The sequence below is a fragment of the Plasmodium brasilianum genome, chromosome 5, assembly GCF_023973825.1.
Source record: "Plasmodium brasilianum strain Bolivian I chromosome 5, whole genome shotgun sequence".
NCBI lineage: Eukaryota > Apicomplexa > Aconoidasida > Haemosporida > Plasmodiidae > Plasmodium > Plasmodium brasilianum.
The window spans coordinates 1,479,114-1,506,625 of record NC_090118.1 but is presented as its reverse complement, the minus strand read 5'-3'; the positions used below and the strand labels follow the sequence as shown (position 1 = coordinate 1,506,625).

At 18.3% G+C, this 27,512-nt stretch overlaps 5 protein-coding genes across 5 annotated transcripts; all 5 read right to left on the bottom strand.

Moving 5' to 3' along the window:
* Positions 1-1,867: 1,867 nt before the first annotated feature.
* MKS88_001569 (uncharacterized protein) lies at positions 1,868-2,744 on the bottom strand (the record flags this gene model as incomplete). The annotated part of the gene is made up of 2 exons (XM_067214507.1): positions 1,868-2,527; positions 2,658-2,744. 2 exons carry the CDS (start codon positions 2,742-2,744, stop codon positions 1,868-1,870), a joined length of 747 nt encoding a protein of 248 aa, XP_067074935.1.
* Positions 2,745-7,488: 4,744 nt separating this feature from the next.
* MKS88_001568 (uncharacterized protein) lies at positions 7,489-8,169 on the bottom strand (the record flags this gene model as incomplete). Its single annotated transcript, XM_067214506.1, has 2 exons — positions 7,489-7,945; positions 8,150-8,169. The coding sequence occupies 2 exons, from the start codon at positions 8,167-8,169 to the stop codon at positions 7,489-7,491; spliced, it is 477 nt and encodes a 158-aa protein (XP_067074934.1).
* A 2,910-nt stretch (positions 8,170-11,079) lies between these two features.
* On the bottom strand, positions 11,080-11,993 carry MKS88_001567 (uncharacterized protein; the record flags this gene model as incomplete). The annotated part of the gene is made up of 2 exons (XM_067214504.1): positions 11,080-11,769; positions 11,907-11,993. 2 exons carry the CDS (start codon positions 11,991-11,993, stop codon positions 11,080-11,082), a joined length of 777 nt encoding a protein of 258 aa, XP_067074933.1.
* Positions 11,994-14,656: 2,663 nt separating this feature from the next.
* On the bottom strand, positions 14,657-15,618 carry MKS88_001566 (fam-l protein; the record flags this gene model as incomplete). The annotated part of the gene is made up of 2 exons (XM_067214503.1): positions 14,657-15,409; positions 15,511-15,618. 2 exons carry the CDS (start codon positions 15,616-15,618, stop codon positions 14,657-14,659), a joined length of 861 nt encoding a protein of 286 aa, XP_067074932.1.
* A 10,348-nt stretch (positions 15,619-25,966) lies between these two features.
* On the bottom strand, positions 25,967-26,974 carry MKS88_001565 (fam-l protein; the record flags this gene model as incomplete). Its single annotated transcript, XM_067214502.1, has 2 exons — positions 25,967-26,761; positions 26,888-26,974. The coding sequence occupies 2 exons, from the start codon at positions 26,972-26,974 to the stop codon at positions 25,967-25,969; spliced, it is 882 nt and encodes a 293-aa protein (XP_067074931.1).
* Between the last annotated feature and the right edge of the window lie 538 nt (positions 26,975-27,512).

The following is a 27,512-nucleotide window of genomic DNA, read 5'->3' as shown; positions in this document are numbered from 1 at the left end:
AATATTTTTAAATAATATTATCATACGACGTCATCGTGAAAATGATATATCCAACTTGAAATGATAAATGTTGCAATTTTTATAAATAACAGTGACTTAGTTTTTTGTTCCGTTATATAATTCTTTAATACATTAATTTACTCATGAGGGTATATTTAACAATATCATAATATTCTTATAGTAATGAATGATACTCTTATTATTTATTTTATGTAATTTATTCTATTTTTTGCTTTTTCGTAAAACATAATAAAAAGCATATAACTAGAATTTTATACAACAGATATAAAAAAAAATTAAATCTAAAAATAAACCAAAAAAATTTTATCTTAATGGTATTTATAAACAAATAACGTTAAGTGAAATAATATAAATTGAATTCCTTAATAAATATTCACATGATATATTTTATTTATTTAGTTGATTAAAGTTATAAAATAACTTTTTTATTAATTCTTTTCAAAAAAAATATAAATACATATATGATATCTTAATATTTCCAAATATAAAATATATAGAGAATACAGAATGTTGAGAAAATATATAATACTTCTTTCCATATTTCATGAGAATAATTACTTACATAATTTAAGTTTTCTAATTAATAGTTCTAATTTTATAGAAATTATATTCTGCAAAAAATAGTTATTCCTAAAAAAATTATTATTATATAACAAGTCTAATAATAATGATGACACAAGTAAAAAACAATATTTCTTAAAAAAATTTTATTTTATTTGTAGTGATGTCATCAGTTACAACTTAAACATATGCACTTTAGTATAGACTATAATAAATTTAAAAAATTCATAACAAACCCCCTATTCTACTAAAATAATATGTATTACGGTGATATTTAGTGATTGATCTTTAATTTGTGTAATATAATTTTTGAAAACTATATTTATTTTGTACATTATATAGAACATAATATATACTGTAAATTTTAAAATATTATAATTCGTAAAATGTAGTAAAACTGATTGCTAAATTATGACATATATTGATATGTAATTATTAAAATAAAAAAAAATATTTTCTTCGTTTATCTTCTACTATTTAAGAAGTGATAAAATGGTTTTGTTTTTTCTTCCTTATATAACATTATAAATATGATTTAAACGAAATATTTAGCAATAAAAAAGACAAGACAGTTAAACATAAAGTAATTATCATATATATTTTTCGAAATTTCTCATGAAATGCAATGTATTAAATTTCATTGGTTTCGCTTTTTTTTAAATTTATTCTAAGATCTCATATAATAAATTTGAATCTTACGTAAAATTAAATGTATGATGATAATATTTATAAAATCTATAATTCAGTTGTTATGTGTATTTAAATAGAAATATAAAAAAACAAAAAATAATAATATATTTTCATTCATTCTCTTCGTTTCTTCATAAGAATAAGAGGTAACACGTAATTTTATTCTATAACTAATTAAACATTTCTTTAATTACGTCAACAAATTATTTTTAAGAGAGAACAACAAAATAATAAATATAAGCCTATCTTTTGCCGATATATATATAAACTACGCAGAATGACTGTAAAAATATGAAAAAAGTGTTTTTTCGTATTAATTTCAATATACATACACACACATATTTTTCATAAGTATATATTTAAATTCGCAAATATATATATGAAGACATAATATATTGTCAAAGTAAAACAATATTTTGAAATGTAAGTTGAAAAATATTAAAATGTTCAGTCACCAAAAAATTAAAGATGTATATTTATACTGCTTTCTACAAAAAAGGTTATGCATATTGATATAGATTTATAAAAACTATGCAATTATATATATTCTTATGATGTATATATATCACTAATAAAGTTAATGATCCTAATTTTTTTAAAACCCCACTCTAGGGTAAGAACAATAATTCCTATTATTCATTCTACTTTTTATATGTAACATTTTATTATATTTTTCAACTTTTCTGAATACGTAGATAGTAGTTAATATAAATATAAAAGTTAATATAATACATATTACATTTATAGCTAAATTCCATTCATCTGAAGTAATAAATTTAATAAATTTCGTAGATTCATTATAACGTATTGAAGCAAGTTGTACTATTACAAATGGTAAAAATAAGAGAGAAAAAGCTGGTAAAATATGTAATTTATTTAAAATACATCTTTTTAAAATCTTAAAATCAGAATTTGTAGCACACCTAACACTATTTTTATAATATATTTTGTCGAATATTCTTTTCCCAATATACGAATCTCTTCTTGTGCACACACAAGATTTATTCTTCCTATATGTTTCATAGTATACTGAATTATGTGGTGTACTCTTACATGTTTTATTACTTCCTCTTGTTAACCCTTCACTTCTAAATGTATCTTTTCCTTTATATTTTTCATTAGCTGGAATCTTTTCTTTTAAAAATACAACATCTGAATCCCTATTCCTTTTATATTTTGTTAGTAATCTATAAGTTCTTGTACCTAATTTTGTAGGAAGCTTGTAACTTTCATCCAAAAATATATTAAACTTTTTCTAAAAAAAAAAGAATGTAAATATTTCCTATTTAAAGAATACATAATTTCATTCAAAAGAAAAGTACAAATAAAAATACAATAACAAAAATATATATAATACAAAGTGTTCTTAAATAATATTATTATACCACGTCATTGCTAAAATGACATACCCAACTTAAAAAAATAAATGTAGCAATTTTAATACAAAAGAGTAACTTATTTTTTTGTTCCATTATGATGATTTTTAATTTTAAAATATATTAACTTAGAAAAAATTTAACAATTATATAATGTTTATCTAATGACAAAGGTTTCTACATTAACTAAAAAAAAAATTTACTATTAAATTTTTGTAAAAACCTTAATAAAAAGTATATAAATATAACATATATCACAACTGAGATAATGAAAAATAATTACACTATTTTTATTTTAATTCTATTTATAAAAACATAATTTGAATTGAAATAATATATTTAAGTTCGTTAATAAATATAAGTGTTCAAAATGTACAAAATATTTATGTAATAGTAGAATAATTAAATAATATATTATTATCCTTTTAAAAAAAAATATACAATTATTGTCTAAAAATTTCTAAATTATTAGGATTATTTAAAATAAAAAAAGTGCAAATTTTAGATAGTATATATATTATTACATTTTAAGACTTCAACTATTAATTTCAATTATTTTTTCTTATTAGTATTTCAAATACATACAGACTGTATCTTATAAAATTTGTTACTTATAATTAAATGCTTTTAATAATAAATATAAATGAAAAAAGAAATTTTAAAAAAAATAAATTTCATTATAAATTATTCCATAATAACTAATGTAACATTCATTTTTCGATGAAATATAATAAATTTTTTAGAAATAGTATTTTCAATGTATTACATAATATATGAAATTTTGTATTTTAAAAACTATAATCCATATGAAAGTTTTGTATATGTATCATAAATTTTAAATGTTTTATATTATGTTTATTTTGGAAATAAATTATTTAATTATAAATAATGCATTAATATATATATAAAAAAACTTTTTTTTTTCGTATTTTATTCATATAAATAAATTAATATTAATGATTAAAAAAAAAAATGCATAATAATTTCAAGAATAATGCATTGAAATATATTTGCAAATAAATATTACATATAAATTATATTTTATTTAATTAATATAATATTGTAACAATATATGTTAAAAAAGTTATTTATAAATTTAATCATTTTTATGATGAACTTTTTAGATCGAATTTACAATTTCTTTTATTCTTATATAAATAATAACAATAAAGAGCATATATTTAAAATACATATATATATATATATATATAAGTTAAATGAATTTATGTTTTCATGAGAAATATATTATTACGATAATACTATAAATCTCAATATTTTTTTATTAGTATTTGATAATTCTGTAATTTACTAACACATAATCATTATATACGCACAAAATTATATTAATGATAGAACAAGTATTTCATATTGCTTTTTTAAAAAAGAAAAAACATTAATAATTCAGCAAAAAAAAAATAGTAAATTATTAAAAATGAAACTAATTTTAAATCAAAAAAATAAAAATTCAAAAATTAGTATAATTCAGCCTTCATTCCAAATATAAACGGAATTATAGCCTAATATAAAAAGAACTATATTTACTATTCCTCAAATAACTTTTTATTTCATTGTTTAATAATTAAGTTATTTTAATTATAATCAAAATATTTTGCTTTTTTATAAAATGGAGGTATTTATGAACCATTTCTTTTTTCCCTAATATATTTAATTTTTTCCATTTTATTCATCTGTGCCATAGGTGAATTTATGTTTACATATATTTATATGAATCATTAATATCTATAAATTTACACTTAAAGTTCATATAATATAAGGGTTTAATAATTATTTATGCTTTTTTATTATTATATTAATTTTTTTATATTGATTCATGATCAATACAATAATAATATATAGAATTAATATTTATTACACAAATATTTTGTTTTTAATAAATAAAAAATATTTATTAAATATTTTCTACCAAAATTTTATTACTTAATTTTTTATTTTTTAGTAATATAGCAATAACGCAGTTAATGTTTATTACATACTGTTATTGTACTATTACTAATGGGTACACATATTTATGTATGCAAAATTATATAATGTAATTGATATATTTATTATACGTTCTTATATATATTTATTCCTACTTGATGCATAATGATTTTATTTTTAATTCTATGTATGCCTTTATCATACATACATTTTTCAAATTGATCAATTTTATAGAGATACAATTCATAATATTCATAGTTTATATATTTTTATCTACAATTATAGAACATATTACTCAAATAATATTAATATAAGGATAATTTAATTTTATTTTAAAAATTTTTTTTACGCCATTATAACTATGTTAATTTTTTAAAAAACAACATTTATTAATATGCTATTCATAAACTATATCATTGCGTATTGTAGAATTTTTTTATATCTATATTAATTCCTATTTATTTCTATTCAAATATCCATATAGAAATAAATATATTGTGAATACACTGTTAATATATTTCATTTGCAGTATAATTTTCCACTTTATATATGAAATAAATCTATTGTATTATGTAATTTTCCAAATGTAAACATGAACTCTATGAATAAATTAGAAAGAAAAGTTTATAAATTTATTTATTTATTCTTTTATTAATAATGAAGAATTTCCTTTTTATATATTTTAAGATATATATTATATATATCATAACATAAGCCTGTACTAATACACTATTCAGCAATTTCATCTATTTTTCTTGATCATATTATAATATTTAAAACATTATCCTTCAAGTTGAATGTTACAATTCAAACTTCAATATATTTTTACATTTCTTAATCATACATTAATATCAATGTACCTATTTAGTACATGGATCCTTTTTATGTTTTTATTAATATAATAATTTATATATTTTATTATTATGTCATTTTTTATTTAAATATATTCTTTTTTTTATTGTTTTCTTTTCATGTATTATTTTTTTTAAAAAGCATAACTTATAGTATTATAATAAAATGAAAACATTTTTAATTTATTACATAATTTCTATGGATTATCTTAATACACCATGGACAATAAGAAAGAAGTTCATTAGATATATTAGTTATTTTCATTTATTTCTCAATATAATGAAAAAGAAATTTTAATTCTATGGCAGCAGTTATTAATTAACACATAATAACTACGATATTAATTATTATTTTTTCACTTATATTATTATTAATACATAAACATATTTTAATGAACTCGATTAATTGTATTTTTTCTAAATTCATCACAAAAGCACATATAAAAAAAAAAAACACAATATTATATAATGACTTTCAATTGCACAATTTTCATCGGAGATGTGATAAATATTATTAGTCACTAATTCCATAAAATAAATTAAACTATTCTTTAAAGTGCTTTTTTTTTAAAACACATATTCATTTTTACATTTTAAATTTACTAAAATGTTTAATATGCAATTGAATGTGTAAATCTAATAGTTATCAAGCATATATATATTACGTGTTTGCTTCTTAAATTAGTCCAAATTATATTTAAAAAAATTTTATAAAAATTAATAATTTAAACTAGTTAAAAAATATAAATATATATGAATGGACATATGTATATTATATTATAAATTTTGCTAAATAAATAAATATAAGACATGAAGTAATAATAATAGATAGAAAACAGTTACAATAAATTTTCTATTATGTCATACATTTTCGTCTATTGAAAATTTGTTTGTACTAGAACATTAAATATCCATGGTATTTCTTCTTAAAAAAGTTATACCTAAGAACAAATTTTTTCTGTTACATAAGATAATTTTTACTTACAATATTTTACAATATAAAAATATACATATATAATTATATTTTATTAATTTGTAATATATATATATATTATATATAACTTTTCTATATATTACATATTTATGTAATTCTTATAAGATTCATTAAAAGGTACATATTAAGTAATAAATATATTAAATATACATATTCTAAGTATAGTAGAAATAATCTAGAACACCTAAAATTATTAATGAACTATATATAATTCATTTTTATAACAAATATTATATTATCACAAATTTATAATTTCTTATATAAATTATTCAAAATGTTAAGTATGTGTTAAAAAACTAATTGTAGCAAATAATTACGACTTCCCATTTTTTATAATACAATTTATATTAAATAATAATTAAACTTACCTCTTATTAAAAAATATAATTACCCTTATTTGTTTTTATAATATATAGAAAAAGATATTTACAATTAACTTTAGGAAAATCAAACAGTTTATTAACTAGTTAACAAAATAATCATTTTGCTCAAATAAATGTAAATGAAATGAAACATTATAGGTGTACTTTTCATAGATAACACTATAAATTTTTTAACTAACTTAACGAATAAATTCACACTTCACATTTTTTTATGAATTTTATGGAACATACTTCCATTTTTCACAATAGTACGCTTAAGAACACATATATTATTCTGAAATAATAAATTATATTCAAACAATTCTTTAAAGTATAAATTTAATAACCAAAACGATCGCATTTTTTTGAAATTAAAAATATATGCATTTATATTTTATATACAAATATTCATTTATATGTACATGAAGTCATAAAGTTTACGAAATTGCATGTATAATTCTCATATTAGCATATTATTTTAAACAATACTACATGTGCTTTTATGTCTTGTTAAAAGTTTTTTCAAACAAAAAATTTAATACATTTTGAGAAAGTTTTGGTTTATTTTCATATATTTTTTCATATTTTATAAATTTTCTGAAAATATAAATAATGCCCATTATAAATAATAATGGCATACATGCTATCAAAGCTAAAGTTACAATTTGAAATGCAACTGATCCTACATTCGCTTATAAGGTACTACAAAATACAGAACTTAATAATGTATTTATGACTAATCCTGCCCACATAACTAAATAAGGTGGAATAACTGCTAAAGCCACCTTTTTACGCATCTTCTTGTTTGCAGTAATTTTATTATTAAACTTATTATCCTTAATTTTATGTATGGAATCTAACTGATTAAATATATTTTGTTCACATATTCTACCTACTCTACTAAGTGGTGAAGACTTTTTTTTCTTATCTAATTTATACAATTTTTCCATACTTAAACAGCTTTCTCTTGATCCTCTTATTTCGGATTTAGTTCCATTATCATTTTTATGTTCATATTCATTCTGTAATGTAGCATTTCTATCGTCATAATTTAAATACTCAATTGATCCCAAATCAAGTGAGTCATCTAATAATAGCCTATTACTTCTTAAAGTAAAATAGCCATGTTGTTTATCTAACGATATACATCTGTAAAAAAAAAAAAATCTTTTGTAATTTATAAAAATATATGTTTGCATACTGAGAAAATATTATTATTAAAAATAAAACATGAAACAAAAGAACGAAAATAAAAGTATATATATGAAATATTTTTGTTATAACACATTATATATATAATGACTCATCCAAATAAAAGAAGGAAATGCAAATATTTTAATAAAAATAAGCGACTTAATATTTTCTTTTATCATATACTTACAGTATCCTATAATATATTAAATAATGAAAATATTAACTATATTTCAAATATTTAAAATGATAAAAAAAACAGTTTATATTATTATTTTTAATTTATTTATTTTATTTTAAAATAGTATATTAAAGTTATATAGATATAACTCACATTAAATTTTACATATGAAAAATAAATTTAAAATAAGTATAATTTTTATGTAGAATTCTATTATAGAATGACAAAAAACAAAATCACTATTGTAAAAAAAAATTTAAATAAAACTATATAGTAAATTCTTAAATTATTCAGTTTAATTTTTAAATAGAAATTTGTAGTAAATTTTTTTTTATTATTTAAACAAAAAAAATATTATTTGCAAAACAAAATTATATAAAGTAAAATTAGGTGGAAAATTATTTAATCACTGAAAAAATAATTCATATATTTTAAAGAAAGTGCAATATATAGAAAATATATATTAATATATATGCAAATGTTAGTTATCAAACATTTTATATTTTTTATAAAATAATTCTAAATTTATGCATGTCATGCAAATATTCATTCTTCATTTAAATAATATAAATTAATATAACAGAAAAAATTATAGAAAAGTTATATAAAGTTCTGAAATGAAATTTTGTTAGATTATATAAACCTTAAAATATATTTATAAAAAATATATCTCCTTATATAAATTATTATATATTAATAAAACAACGTTTATAGTTACTAAAAATCTATTAATATACGTATATTTTTAAAAGCCTTATAATAATTAGCACTATATATTTGTATAAGGATTTTGCAATATTATATTTTGATTATAAATCTGAATACAATTTATTGTTATTTAATGAATTATTTAAAAGTATATAAATTACGTATTTATATTTTCTTCCCAAAATATAAATAAACATATACTTAGAGAAATATTAATATATCTAAAAAAAAAAATAAAAAAACTTATTAGATTTATAGTAACTTTTTTGTATCACTAAATTATGTTGCTTGAATTAACATAATTACTTTTTCTTCTAATTACATTATATATAATTATTTTAACGTACATAATAACATTCGTTTATTATCTTTTACACTTATTCATCCTTCTAACAACGAAAACTTTTAACGAATTAAATAAATATTTTTACATATAAAATTGCTAAACATATACAAATTTATAAAACAAAAAAATGTTATAACATTACAAAATAAATTCAATTAGCATATAAGTTCTGTTTAATATAATGAAGATAATATGTTAATATATTTATAATCTAGAGCACTCCATCGAATAATCTTTAATCTGGAACATTTTTTTTTTTTTCCTTACTTTAAAAAAAAATATTTTTTGACAAATATTTTTAATTTCTTCAATATAAACACATTTATATGTTTGATGCCATTTTCCTTTATAATAGACATTTAAGTAATATTTATAAATTAGAAATAAATCGACATACAATCAATGAAAATAATTAATGTATAAATCTCATTATTTTCATATTTTCTGAAGCACCATAGCAAATAACAAAATAAATATTTGTTTATATAAGAATGATACTGAAATTGAAATTATATTAATAAATGTATACTATTTCTTGGCAATAAACTGACTTTTAACTTCTGGTCCATATCTATAAATCCTAAAAATCTATATATCAATAATTAAAAAAAAAAATTAGTTTTTTCTTTTTTTTTAACAAAAAAAAGGAATCCTTTAAATGCGAAAGCATTATTATTAATCAATATAAATCATTTGCACATTTATATATATAAAAAATCATATAAATTTTTTAAATAATATATTTATGTACAACCACAAAAAATGCAACAAACACACAAATATATACCTACACATGATAAAGCAATATCCCCCAAAATATATTCATTTTAATTACTGTTAATGATTATTTATATAATTTTAAATGTATTTTTAGAAATTTAAACTATAAAAGAAAAAAAGAGTGTATATTAATATTATCTATTAATATGCGATTATATTTAATTCATTAATTTAATATTCCAACGACATGGAATATAAAAATAGCTTATATTTTTTTATTTATTTTCAATATAATATGTAATTAATAAAAAAAATTTTAAATTGAATTATAACTGCAATTAGTAAAACATATATAATAATTCATTTTAAATTTCACTTAATTGTCATAATATAAGATACGCACACTAATAAGTAATTATAATTAGTCCATAATTAATAACGATAACATATAATTATATACATATAATTTCATATTTATTCGATGCAAAAATAATTCAAGTTTATTAAAAATATTTCTAACATTAATATGTTTTTAATTATATATCACGCATAAGATATCATATAGAATTTATATTAAGTTATTTTATAAGTAACTAAAGTATATATGCACATATAAATGTAACGAAATATATTTACTTCTTTATATTAAACATAGAAAAAGACCCATCCATTTTTAATCTAGAAATAATAAAACATTTTCTTAATACTCTTAACAAGTAATAATTTTATAGTAGAAAATAATATAAAATTAGAAGTAGCACATATTTAGTACAAATATATATTATAACAGTTCTATAAATAAATATTAATTGTGTCATTGTATAATCATTTAAATAAAAAAAATATATATTATTCATAAAAATATATTTAAACTCATAGAAAAATATATAAAACCGTAATATTTAATTGAGTAAAAATGACACATTATAACACGCTTATAAAAACATAAAAATATCAAATACACAAAAATACTAAAAAAATATATTATTACTATTGTATGTAGAATAAGTCCAAATATACTCTTGTTAATATACTATATTTTAGAATATGTATATAGGTTTACTAAGTAGTTGACAAAAAATATTATATATACTATTTCATATTGATAGCTTCTTTACAGAATAATACATATTTTTATTATTCATTTTTCTCGTTCAATAACTTAATTTTATTATATTTTTCATTATTTATTAAAATCTTATAAATTGTTACTATAAGTATAACGGTTAATGTAATGATAAATATTCCAAATATAATTAAGTAAACATATCCTTCAGATAATGTTTTTTTTAGACTATCTGACAACAATGTTTCTACATATTCCCAACACTTCTTGAACGGTCCATTTTCTCCAAATATACCTGATAACTCGCATGTCCTCAATATGGGTAATCCTACTCCTAACAATAAAAAAATCAGGAATGTAGCAATTCCAAATCCATAACTTCTAAATTTTATTTTTTTTAAATTTATATCACAAATTCTTCTGTTTTTTTCAATAAAATAATCATAATCTTTTTTTTTAATCCATTTTTTTTCAAAATGGAAATGTTTTCCATCAAACATTCCATTATTATAATCAATAATTTCGGTATAGTATTGCGCCTTATTTAATAAATCCCTATTAGAATGTTTGTTTTTTCCTTTGACCAGTTTTTCATTAATAGTTATATCCTTTTCACATTCTGTTTTATTTTGTATATTTTGGTTTAGTCTTAAAATATTTAAATCTTTATCCTGTTTATATATTGTTAGTAATCGAAAAATTCTTGTATCTAATTTTCTATAAATATTGTAGTACTCTTCAAAAGATTTATCAAAGATAATCTAAAGGGAAAAAAAAATAAAGATAAAAAATATTTGTTATTTAAAAGATAAATTATTAATTCTATGAAACCTTATTAATAAAAATAAAACACGTAAAGCATGAATAATGCAAATATACTTAAATGATAATATCATACCATATAACTCTTTAAATGACATATCCAAAATAAAAAGATGAAAGCAGATATTTCAATAAATATGATTTGTTTAATTTTATGTTCCATTATATATACCTTTAATATACTTATATGTTAAATAAACAAAATATTACTAATAAAATGATTATAATTTTCCAATGATAACAAAAATTCATCATTTATTTAAAAATTTATTTTTATTGATACATTGGAAAAAATTAGTAAAATTTATATAACTACAATGAATTTTAGTATAAGTGCATAGAAAAATTACATTAAAAAAATATTATATACCTTTTATAATAATAAAATTTAAAATAAAATTAATTGAATTTATTCAAAAATATATTAAATATATAATTTAGTTATTTAATATAGCGCACTTATTATACAAATTTTTTATTAGTATTTTTCAAAATTAAACAGAAAAAAAAATATACGATGTTATAAAATTTCTAATTATTAAATTTATATAGAATATAGAACGTAGAGAATACAGATAAAACATTATCCTCAATATCAATACAATAAAGACAAATCATAAGAATTTAATCATATAAATAATTATAATTGTATATATATTATGCTGTATAATTACGTATTAATATTCGTAAAATATATTTATTATTATAGCAATATGATAATAATATATATAAGAATTATTAATTTGTGTTATGCAATTCATAACGGATACATTAGATAATCTCTAAGTCCATACGAACTTCTATAACATATAAAACATTTAAAAAAATAATATATGTGTTAATAATATATGTACAAATATATATTTTAGAGGATAAGGGGAATTTATTTTTATATTTGTTCCATAACTTTTAATAATTATAATTTTTAATTTTGTAAAATTAATGGCATTATTTTTAAATGAATAATTTTTATATACATAAAATTAATTCTTTTTAATATTTCTTTTAATTAATTATATTTTTATAACAAAAACTTAAATATAAAAAAAAACAAACTTAATATCAAGAAGTAATTATTCAACTTCTCTAATCATATAAATGTTATATAAATGGTCTAATATATTTTAAAAATATTATTATAATATTTAACATTAAAAACAATGTATATATATATAGTTTTTATTAAAATTGTTATTATCAATATTTTCATTTTCAATGTGCTCTATTCCAATATCTTCGATTGTAATTTTCTATAGGTACTAATTATAATTTTAAAAAATGAAAATATGCATAGGCAGTTTCATAGTCTAAACCATATTATTCAAAGTTATAGCTAATTATTAAAATACATATTAGTATTATTTTTTTCGTTTGAATCAAAAAAAAATGATATTTAATAAATCAGACGTAACCAAAAAATTTTCTTGTTGAACATTTGTATGGGGAACCTTATATGTAACATTTTTTTAATCAATTAACTTTAAAAAAAATAAATTAAACCATTAAATATAAAATATTAATATTCATAAAACAAAATAAAAGGATGCAACTATTTATAACTTATCTATAAAAATGTAATTCTTTTTAGCAATATCCTTTTTTTTTTCTTAAAACCAAAATATTAATTTGAAGAAAATATTAACTATAAATATAAACTCTCCATATTATTATATATTTTTAAAGTAATATTGACTGTTTACTTAATATATGTACATAAAAATTAAAAAAATACTACATATATATATACATATACGTTTATCCACGTATAATTATATATATTTTTTTAATTGCCGTAAATAAAAAATTTTTATAGATAAAAATAATACATTTTAATAAGTATTTTATTATAAAAACTATGAAAAAAAAAACTAATCTGAAAATACGATCCATTAATATATAATAACATTTAATTCATTAATATGTCCCTTAGTGATGTAAAAAAAAAAAATATATAGTATATTTAATTATAAATTTTCAGTATAATATATATTTATGTGATTTTTCAAAATAGAATTAACGAAAGCATTGATAACAATCATGAATAATAAATTCTTCTAAAACATACTTTAATTAAGAAGTTTTTATAATTCTTGAGCTATTAAACAATTATAAGTAGATCATATTTTAAAAAAGTATTATTTTATCTTATAACAATATTTTGCCTTTTGACCAACAAAATACAAACTAAAAGTATGTTAAAAAAACTTATAAAATAAAAATTTTCTATAACAAAGTTTTCATAAAATAAATTATATAGAATAAAAATTAAGTGTTTTTCATATAATATACGTATATATATAAATGGGCAACGGAAAACCTGCACTTTCCCTTATTAAATACAAAGCAAGATATACTCATCTTTTTTTAAAAACAGATGATGCATATCTTTAAATGCATTAACATATAATAATTTTAGAATGAAGCAATATAAAAAATATAGTGTGGCATTTCATAAATTACAAATACATATTAATAAACTTAACTAAAATTGTATTAATTTTCCTATAATATATTATTTTTATCACAAAAAAAATATAATTTTTATGAGTATCAAAAGAAATTCCAACATATATAAATATATATTAATCTAACGTAGTTAACTTTGTTGAAAATATATCATAAAATACAAAATAAAAAACATTTAATTTCACCTAAAATCATAATGCACATTTATATATTGTCATGTACCCAAAAAAGGAAAGTACATATAAATGTATTTATAAAATTACGTAATTATATATATGTATATTAAACATATGACGAGAATTAATACAAATATTACGTCATATTAAAGACTTCATTATCGAAAGAAACATATAACATACTTTATATTTTACCTTTCCTGAACTTCATTTTTTGATATTTTTTAACTTTTTTATGGTAATAAAAAACCACTGATATAAATGCAAAGCCTAATATAAGAAAAAGTGAGCAATATGTTAAAAAAATAAACATGTTATGAACAAGAGCAGACTTCTGCTTACCTTTAACGGTTAAAATTTGCTTAAACATTCTACCGAAAGAATCATTCTTCAAATACTCCCCAATTTTATCAACTGCGCTTTTTCCAAGAGATTGATAAAACACATAATATAGCACATTTGAAATTCCATAACCCAAAGAAAATTCTACTGTTAATGCTAGTGATAACAACAATAACAACATCAATGGAATAGCGATTCTTAATGAACATTTTTTACGTATTATTTTTTTGTAAAGCTTACCACTAATTGTCTTGTTGTTTTTAAGAAAATCTTCAAAATCAAGTTCTTTAAATATTTTTCTTTCCAAATAGGAATATCTATTTGTTTCAAATAAACAGAATTTATTTTTTTTATCTTTTTTACAGCCTTTTTCATTATATGGTAAATTTTCACTTAATAGTTTCTTTTTATCTTCTCCCCACTTTTCGTTATTAGACGCATCATTTTTAACATATTTTCCATTTTGAATCTCTTCTTTTAAACATACAATATGTGAATCCCATTTCTGATTATGTATTCCAAGTGAACGATAATTTCTTGCATAAAATTTTCTACAATGTTTGCAGAATTCATCCAAAAGTGTGTTATGCGTACTCTGAAAAAATAAAAAAAAAACTTATCAATTAAATGAATATTTTCACACTAAAAAAAGTACTAAAATAAAAAAAAATAGAAAATTATAAGTAATATAAATACCTGTAAATAATTATATTTTAAATTATAAATGTAAAAATTACATATCCAAGTTAAAAGTATAAAAGTAGAAATTTTTAAAAATAATAGTAACTTAATTTTTTGTTCCATGATATAGATTATTAAAACTGTAATATACTGAGAAAAAGCACAATTAATAATAATATAATATTCCTTTATTTATATAGGAAACTTTTATTATACATTTATTCTTTTATATTTATAAATTTTTTTTTGTTCGTAAAAACATATTAAAAAATGTATAATTATAATTTTTTTTTACAGCAGTGACTTGGAAAAAGAACTTCAATTAGAATAATTTAAATTCAAATAACTAATAAACATATAAAATATATAATTTATTTATTTAAAATAATAAATTAATTAAAAAATATTTTTGTTAATTCATTTCAGAATAAAATAAAATATATATGATTACATAACATTCTAGATATTGATTATATGTAGAATATAGAATGTATAGAATATAGATAATGGATCTCTTTATACCTTAAGAGAAGTATTACAGATGTTAAAGAAGTTCTCCTATTAATTATTCCGATTTTATAAACAATACATTTTTGAAAAACTTGTTATTCCTAAAAAAAATATTAATTGTTATAGAAACATAATGATAGAAGTAAAAAATGAAAAAAATATTTTTCATATATTTTTGTTTTATATTAATTATGCTAATGTAATTAAATATAACATAAATATATACATTCTTTTATTTTAAATAACATATATCAAATATCGTATTTATAATAAAGAACCTAAAGCACTAAAAAGTTATATATTTCAAAGGTAAATAAAGACCGTCTTTTATTTTTGTAAAATAATTTTTGAGTGTTATAGTGCTTAATTAGGAGTAAAATGTACCATTATCTCTAAATTAAAAGTTTGTAAATTTATCAATTTATTTCAAATTTCTTTTTAATTTAATATTTGTTTAAACGAAATAAGATAAAAAAATAATACATAAAAAAGTGAAGGATAGAATAAGTATTAAATTAACTTAATAATAATCTTGGAATAATAATATACTTCGTTAACAGCATTTAACGTAATAATGAGTATAATTTCATGTCAACATATTTTTACATAGATTTTTAATAATTTTTATAAACAAATTTTAACACAAACAATTATCTAAAATAAAAAGTAAAATAAGAAATATACTTTAAGTCTCTCATTTAAAAATAAAGTTTTATAAATTATGAAATTGACAATTTACTAATAATAATTTATTTCTAAAGGAGAATTATATTATTATTTAATTATAATTTTTTACTTGAACTATAAAAAAATCTAGAATTTTGTTAATATATTCTTATATCAAATAACTTTTGAAACATGTAATATTCATAATAACTTTTTTATAAACAAGATTTGTTATGTTTACATTTAAATAAGAAGTACATTTTAACAAAAAAAATTTAATAGTTTATATTTTATTAAATAAAAATAAATGCAAATATATTAAAATTAAAGTAATGTATTGTATATATATTAATAAGATCAATAATGAAAAGTTACAACCTTTAAAAAGAAAAGAGAGGAATTGTTAATTATAAAAGTTATCTCATTAGGTGCGTGAAATTACATTAATTACGATATAGTATAATAGACTAAATATCACATATATATTGAATTACTAATCCAAATGAAACTATTGCACATATATTTTTTGCATATATGATATATATTTATATTCTGAATATTCAGCAATTTAAATTTCACATTTAATAAATAAAGAAATATATATTATATATATATATTCCGAAAAATAAATTGTAATACAACAAAAATCTAGAAATATGAGAACCGTTAAAAATACTTCTTATACATCTTATTACTTCTGTTCATTAATATATGCTTGTATAATATATAGTCTCAATAAAAAAAAATTTATAAGTATACAATTAATTTTTGTTAGCATATTTCCATTAAGCATAAAGGAAATATTCACTAGATACAGGAAAAAAAGTATTTCTGAAAGCAATATATCAATTTTGAGGAGGCTTTTATTTTGTCTTTTTCTAATTTACAGGCTTATTTAATAAATTTAACAGAACATATAACATTAAAATATATAAAAAGTAACAAGTGAAAATACAGTTGTAAATCTCTTTTTATAATTAAATAATTATATTAGTAATTCTCACCTTAATATATATCACAAATTTATTAATGGAATAATAAATAGAAAAGTAATAAAAATACTATAACAAAATTATCCAATAGAGTAAATGCTAACGTAATACTTATACATTCTGTATGTTTTACACTTTTTTTCTTGATAGAACAGGAATATTTTCTGTTTTTATATATAGGAATATATACTCCTTATAATTTTTTTAAAAATACATATTTATCACTATATATGGCTCGAATAAAACAAATAATCATTTCGTGACTAATTTTTTGGATGTCCTTGAATTATCACTGTATCTACGCTAATACATTCCAATATATTTTAATTCAATATTACCTCTTTATTGCATGAACCAACATATACATTACCATATAACATACCTTTAATTCTACATTATATCTCTCCTTTTTTTCTGAAAATAATATAAGAATCCTTTGTCTAATATTCCATCCACAATATTCTAATTATCTAAAGATATATAAAAGGTACATTATAATGAAAAGAATATATTTTTATTATTTATAATGTGCTAAATTTCCTTAGAGATAACAAAAATATTCTTATAAATATATGTATATATAACATGGAGCTACAAAAATATAAGAAAAATTTTATTCTCGTTTATTATAGTACCTTATTTAAATATGGACATATACAATTGAAAAAGATAAATCTACGTGATTTTTCTAATATAACATATTTATTTATTCTATAAATTTTTATTTTTTCTGATTTTATAACACATCTATTTTGGCAAAATATATAGAGAATATTGACAAATTAGTAATATATGAGTATAGTAATTACTTTAGCTATTTTATTTTATTTTTTAAAAAAGTGCTAAATTCCATAAATAATGTACATGTTGTAAAAAATCTAAGATAATTTAATAAATATTTTTCTAAATATATGAAATTAATTTATTTATAGAAAAGCAAATATCAAATGATATTTGGGAAACGAATTTTATTAATGAATACTCAAAAAGCATATATATATTAATAGCCTGATGGAACAGTTCAAAATGTTTGTTATTAATACCTTTCAGAAAAAAAATAAAATGGCTATTCTGGTATACAGTAATTTTTTTTTATAATTAGAATAAAAAAATCAGACATGTGTTGACAATAAGCATGTTAACATATGTTAGTAATATAGTTATTTTTTTATTGAACCTTCTAATAATAAGCTTAATTATGTATACATGTTATAATTCTTATACATTATTTACAAGTAATAAATACAGTATATAATATAATAGTAATCATACGATAGAAAAAAAAATAAAAAAATACTTTTTTTTATAGCACAAGTTATAATCTAGTATGTCCCATATATATAAAACATGTAAAATATTTATACTAGAATAATATTGAAATTATATTGTGCAATTTTATTAAAATAAAAAATACTAATGTTCTAAAGAGTTCTATACAATTTAACGCTTTTATAAAATTGCATGTTATTATTTTAAATATAATAAAATAATTTCTATATAGTTAAAAAAAAAAAAAGAATCCTGTTTATTATGATCAAAATAAAATTTATTAAATTTGAGAATTAATTTATATATTTTTATTTTTTCGCTAAAATATTTATAAATTTATAATATATAGCGAAAATGCTATATTAAAAAAACATAATAACTATGTAAGAATATATATAAGAAAAAATTTATAGTAATTATAATTATTAAAAAAAAATTATAATAAAAAAATAATCTTAAATAAAATAATTTACAGTAAAAAATAATAATATTAATAAATAAAAAAAAAATATATATAATATATAATAAAAATTAAAAAAACCAATAATGTATTATTATACTTTTTGACATTTTTATGGAAGGAATAATAGTATATATAATTTTTATTGGTATATAAATAAGTATTACTTAAAATAATATATTAAATGACTACTGCTATGTAACATTCTCAAATAAAATAAATTGTATTATTAATGAAATATACCTATAAAAGAAAAAATATTTTTATTATATATTGTTTATTTAATATAATAAACGTAGATAATAATAAAAATGTAATATCATAAATATATTATATTAATTATATAATAATAAATTTACACTAATTTTGGTAAGTAAACTACTTTTCTAAAAATAATTAATTAAAAATATATGTAAATATCCTGAAATTTTCCATATGCTACTAATATACATCAACCTAGATCATTACAGAAATATAAGATAAATATTATTTTACTCTATGTATTCGCATGTATATACACTATATAAACTTATATATTTAGATATATAAATAATTAATATGTTTCTTGGTTAAAGACATTTAAATGGTTCTTTTATTTGGATGACTCCTTGTCAAAATTTACTAATTTATGTTTATATAAAAAAACATAACAACGCAACTTAATATTTAATACTACCTATTATGAAAATTATATAATTATAAAAATAACATGAACATATAAACTTCTTTTTAATAATTATTTTCTAGTTTTCTATGCAACTAATTTAGTTAATATTTTTTAGGATCATTTGTTTTTTTTTAATTATTTTATGCATTTTATATTAATCAAATATGTTCACGTCAATTTAAGATAAATACTAATGAAAATTTAGCAAGACGAAACAATAATTTATAAACAATTTTCATTTTTTTTTTGAAATACTGATTATTTCCTTAGTAAATGTATACAATATAAATTAATGTTATTATTAAATATATATATTTATTTTATAAGTATACATCTATGAATTCACATAAATACATATATATATATATTATTAAATACCTTATCATTTTTGACTCTTGCAGATACAATATCAGATGTATTAATCATTTCTCATAAATATGCCTTTTGTATTAGTAATTTTTTTCCCCCTAATTAGAAATTCAATTAATGTCGTAAAAATAATGGAATATATGGCTCTTTTAATTTCATTATATTACTTAAAGGTAAATTAATGTGGATTATAAATATGTTCCTCGAAATTATTACTTTCCTATTGTTTCATTAAGTAGTATTTTTATAATCATCCTTATTATAGATCTAATGAATCTCTTTTATAACACTACTACTATTATAGATTCTATGAAATTTACACAAACATATATATGATAAGATATTCGCTAAAATGAGGACCATTATAATTTATATCTACATGTATCTCATTATACTCAGTCACTTTTCTAAAATTTATTTATTCGAATTAATTTATTTTCTTCAAAATATATTGAACCCTTTTATATTACCAATAAGTTTACGTATATATAACTAATGTAATGTTTACCAAAAAAAAAAAAATGATTATAGTTTTATTTTATTTTTTTTAGTTCCAAATGAATAAATTCATTATATATATATATAAAAGTAATTTCTACGCGAAGATTTTTTATTATCACTTGAATATACTTTTTTACATGCTTGTTTATATGGGATGAATATCATAAAGATATGCATACACTCATAAGACCACCGTATTCATACGTGCACACATTCATATACGTAATCTTCTTTCATAGAACTAAAACGAACTAATAATATTTACTTTTTCGTTTTACAACATTGCAGTATATACATTTCCACTTTTTATTTTTTTTTCGGCTTTATCAATGCTAATAATAAATATACTAATTAACAACCCTTATAAGAATCTTTAATAAAGTTAACTGCATGTAAATTTACAATGAAGGTATAATATAAAATGAAGCTCTCGTTAAACGAATTATATACACATCTAATTAATTCAATTATTGTAACGTTTAGTTACCTTATGTATATATTTTTTCTTCTTTTTCTTATAATCTTTAAGATAAATACATGTTTCAGTTAACTTCATGCCTTGAGATATTGTCCCTTGTCAAATACCCGAGTTCTATCATATGTCTCATTCCATCTTATATATATAAACATTTATGTGAACACAAGGCGATACTGTGAGAAATAATATGTGAATAAATTTACAGCATGCAAAAAATTATATGTACATATATATGTATGTTCATCCATTTACAGCTTTTCAATGTATACATACTAAAAGTTCTACAGAAAGCTATTACAAGTAAGAAAAAACAATAGGCATAAGTGCTATACGCATAATTATTCATACATTCATGAAGAGTGCAATCTTATGTATACACACAATAATGCACACAACTGCATACTAAAATCAATTTAGTTATTCATATACATAAAATCACCTTTTGAGAATAAATGTTTTATTAGATATATTTTATTTTAAATTTTTTAAGTAAACATTAACATCTCTATAAAAATATACATCTGGTGGATATAGCAACACAAAAAAAATTTACCTATATATATAAGAAGCTTCGTTATTATGAGAAATTCATCAAAAATATATTAAAGGTAAATAGATAAAACAAGTCATATAAAATACATTTTATTACGTTTATTTGTTTTAATCTTCTCCTGTTGTTTCAGTGTAGTAGAATATATGTCCGTTTATACTATTAATCATATTGTGAAATCGATGTGTTGTAATAGGCATAAAAATGAATATGCATTTTATAAAATATGGGCAGGTACATATGTTGAAGTATGCATATGGACCGACCATCCTACGTAATGCATATATATACATCCGCATATTCACATGTATATATGCATATAAGTATGCATACATATATTTACATGGCATAGAAGTATACATGGCACATATATTTACATGGCATAGAAGTATACATGACACATAAATTCTTTAAAGTTGTTTTTTTTTAGTTTTTATACGTACATTTTCCCACAAATTTCATAATTAGAGACTTATATTTATGGATTTTCACCTTTTCATACAAACTAAGGATAAAAAAATTAAATCAGAAAAATACCGCTAATAAATTATATCCTTTTTTTTCTTTGTCCTTTTCATAAAACTTTTATAAGGATATCTATCTTCACTTTTAAAAGAATATCTCTGTAATTGCTGTTTGAACATAGAAAAAAAAAAGGGGAATATTAGAATTAAGAATTGCACCTATTCATGCATAATTTATGTCGTCATTAATGATATTTCATATTCTTTTACTTTTTTTTATTTTTCTTATTTTCGTTTTCTTAGAGTCACTTTTGCATGTGTTTGACAGATATGATTTTCGTACTTCTCCATTCTTTCCTATTTCATAGTAACGTTCGTTCTCGATGAAAAAGTAGTCCTAATACAAATATATATAATCTGAAAAAAAAAAGAATATTTTTTATAAACGTAATATTATTTTTTTGCAGTTCACATAAAATTAATTCTGGCAATACACCGTTTTATAATTAACAAAATTTCTGCATGCAAATTCAAAAATTAATTAAGGCTAAAATGAAAAAAAGTATACAAATAACAGATGTAAAATAATTTTTAAAATTATAATTATTTATATTACACAAATAATTATATCAATTCAATATAATAGTAACAATTCAAAGACTCTCTCACAATGGAATCATGCAATTTATATATTACTTTCTAAAAATAATTCCGGTTATTTCATTAAAATTTTATAATTTTTTAATTTTATAATTTTTTATTTTTTAACTTTAATTTTTCAAGCGTTAACTGCAAAAAGAAAGATAGATAAGAAATCCAGGTAAAAGAGAGAAATAAAAAACTGAGATAAACGGTAGAGCTCAAAATATGTTGTAAATAATTTTTTAGGGATATGTATATATGTGTAATTTATATTCTTTACCCTTATGTTCATGCATATATATAAGAACAATTTAAACAATATTAAGAAAAAAAAATATAAATATATATATACATTAAAGTATTATAATTACATAAACAAATAAAAAACTCTTTTAGGAGAAGATTCAATAGAAGGTTCTTATATCATTTTTTTTCTTAAAAATTTTGCTTGAATTTCTGTTTTAAAATTCTATATACTCAATATTTTATTAACATGACATTTGGGAACTTGCACTAATGAAATTTGGTATCATGTATTTAACTTTACATAACTTATAATAATACAAATAAACGGGAAACAAATGATATTAAAAATTTAAAATAGATACTTGAAATATAAGACATTTTAATTAGATCAAAAACATTTATTATGATATTTTTTTATTTAATTATACAATTGTTCATATAAAAGTAGGTTTTATACACTATATTAATTAATCCTTCAATATCGTTACTCTCTTTTCCATCTTGTAGGAATGTTTTTACTTTAATGTAACTGCGTTTTACAGTTGTCTCCATATAATATATTAATTTTAAAAATTCATATTTTTTAGCCTTATGGACTATTAAAAAATATATGATGAAAAATTTTGAATAAAATTTTTTTTGAAAAATATATTGTAATTAATTTTCATAAAATAATAAAAAAAATAATAATATAATTAAAATACGTCTACGCTTTTAATATTTAAAAAAAATACGGATAGATATTCAAGAACATAAATCTAATAATATAACATGTAACATTATACATTGTATTATAACTGAATATTTACTCAGTTTGTTTTTCATGTATATCTAAATAGGTAACATTATGAAATAATGAGCATTACTATTTTTCAATAATTGTACTTCGTTTCTTTTTATTTCATATAAATTAAACTAAAAAAAATATTATCTTAATATAATTATTCTACATAAATATATGTATTATGTACATAGAACAAAATATTTTAATAAAATATAGTAATACCTAATATTATAGAAAAAAAAAATACATATATATATATTTTATTAAAAATTTTATTAGTAATCTTTTCGATCTCACCATATAGAATTGAGCATATATGTTAACATCAAATTTTATGTCTTATTAGTATATTTTTGCAAAAACAAATATATGTATGTATTATACCACTGACTAAATATTACGTTTCAATCCTAAAAGAATGAGATAACTAAAACATATATTATTATTATTATATAATATTCATTTAAATTCATAAAAAGTAAAATGTAATATATTAACTTTAGTTATGAAAACAACGAACAAAACAGCTTCATATTAATTCATATATATCACAGTTAATTAAATCTTCTATAAAAATACATAATAATTTTGAATGGTACATATTAAAATTTATGTAACAAAATAAAAACAACTCTATGTAGTTAAGAATGTCTTAAAAATGAAAAATATCTTTTTTTAATTTAATTTTATTTATAAAATAAGTACTATACACAAAAATCTATTATTAATAATTAATATAATATATATACATTTATATACATTAAAAATAGGAAATATATATAAAAAATACATACACACTACTATAATGTTTTAAAAAAATATTTATTTTTTTCATTACAAATAGCACTAATGTTGTTTCTTTCAGATATATACATATAATTATAATAGTACTATTATAAAAAAGATAAAAAAGGATTTATATATATATACGTCCATATATGTAAGCAATCAATTCATTCATTTCATATCTAAATAATGTCCAAAAAAAAAAAAAATATAATTTATTTATTTATAAATTTTCAATATAGTATATATTAAATTAAATTTTAAACAGAGTAGTTAACACCAAAATTAAGATTAATAATAAATAAATCCATTTTTTCTTTTCAATTGTAAAGGTACAAAATCCATAATTTGGTAAACAATTATAAATAATATATATTTAATAAGGAAATATTTTTATTATATATGTGTTCAAATTTGTATATATAAAAAAAGCTAAAACTGTATTAAAAGGTTTTTTCAATTATTATTTCTTATAGCATAATTTTCATAAAATATATTTTATATAATGTATATTAGGTTCTTATTTGGCAAAAAAGAAAATAAGTATATACGTACGAAAACAACAAATTATATTCAATTTCTTTCATTAAATACTGAACAGTTACCATTTATTGCTAATTTAAAACTAATCATACATTTTCCTAATATTCTGTAAAAATAACCATTTTGAAATGTAACTGAGTATAAAATAGAAAGCAGCACTTTTTACCTAAAATATAAATTATCAAAAGAATTCAACAAGATTATATAATTTGTTTTATCATATATGAATTTTAATGTACAAATATATCTTATTATAAAAACCTATTTAATAAAGAATATAGGCATACAACGATAAATATATATTTAATTAATCCGAGAAAATATATTATAATACTATTTGAAAAATATTAATATGTTCAAATTAACTAAAAAACTAATAACATATTTTTCTCTTGTACATAAAAATGTCCACTTGTATGTAAGTTTATTTATAAAATTTAAGCAATTATAGTTATGTTTACTAAGCAGAGCACTAAGAATATTACAGGCATTAATTCATATTAATGTGTTCATCAAACAAGGAAGCATATTCCTTTTGTACATTTTACCTTTTTCTGAACTTAATTTTTTGATATTTTTTAACTTTTTTATGATAATAAACCATTCCTAATATAAGTGTTACACCCAATATTAAGAAAGCTATTAAATATATTAAACATAACAGATATCTATAAAATCCATATACGTAATCGTATTTTTCTATATCCGCCAATTTTGTTCCTTCACTAGTCCACCTGTTTAATTTTATTTGTTTTGCAGACTTAAATAAAAAATTTAAAGAGGATTTTTCCAGCAAACTATTTAAAGAACCGTACCACCAACCTCCAAGCCATAAACGTAATGCGTAAAACACTCCCTTTCTAAAATAGTGAAAGCAAGAAAAATCTATTATCATCGATACTGACAACAACAAAAACAATAACAAAGGTATGGTAATTCGTAAAGCTAATTTTTTACGTATTATTTTTTTGTAAGTTTCATCACTAATTGTCCTGTTTTTTTTAACAAAATCTATATAATCAAGTTCTTTGAATATTATCTTTTCTATATGAGATAATTTTATAGTCTCAAATATATTAGACTTATTTTTCTTATGTAATTTATATCCTCCAGTATTATTTAGTGAATGTGCATCGGATTGATTCATTTTTCGTATATCCCCTTTATCGTTTATACATATATCTTTTTCCTTCTTCATCATATAATTAGGTATCTCTTCTTTTGAATTTAAGAAATTTGAATATTTATCATGTCTATATTTTGCTAGTAATCTATAATTTCTTATATCTAATTTACTTCCACTGGTTCGTTTCCCATAAAGGAATTTATCAAATATACTCTAAAAAACATAGAAAATATATATTATTTATATAAATAAATATCCTCGTACTGAATAACAGTGTTAATAAAAATTAAAAACTAAATATGTAAATAATACATATTTCTTTAAATTAAGTAATAGTACTATATTATTGGAAAAATGACATATCCAAGTAAAAAATATAAAAAGAGAAACTTTAATAAAAAAATATAACTTAATTTCTTGTTCCATTATATATATTTCTATATCCTAATATATTCAGTAGAAGAAAAATAAACAATCGTATAATATTCATTTAATAATATAACATAGTAATTATAATGTAAAAGAATTTTATTAATGTATTATAAAAACATAATGAAATGTATATTAATATAATGTTTTTGATAATAGAAACAAACAAAAATAACTATAAATAATATTTTAGAATTATTTTTTTTAATTTTATGCTTAAAGTAATATTTTTCATTAAAATAAAATAATTTGCATTCTCAAATATTTAAAATATATAATTTATTAATATAATATTGCAAGGTAATTATAAAAATATTTCTTAATATTTTTTTAAAACAAATTAATAAGAAATTATAAGATTCTTAAATATTTATAAATTCTGAGGTTATATATAAGATAGAACATATAGAATACATATACTATAGAATATATAGACAAATTATATATAATTCCATATTTTGAGATAATAATATCTAATTCAAATAATATTTTTTACTAATAATTGTAACTTTTTTACATGTTTTGGAAGACCATT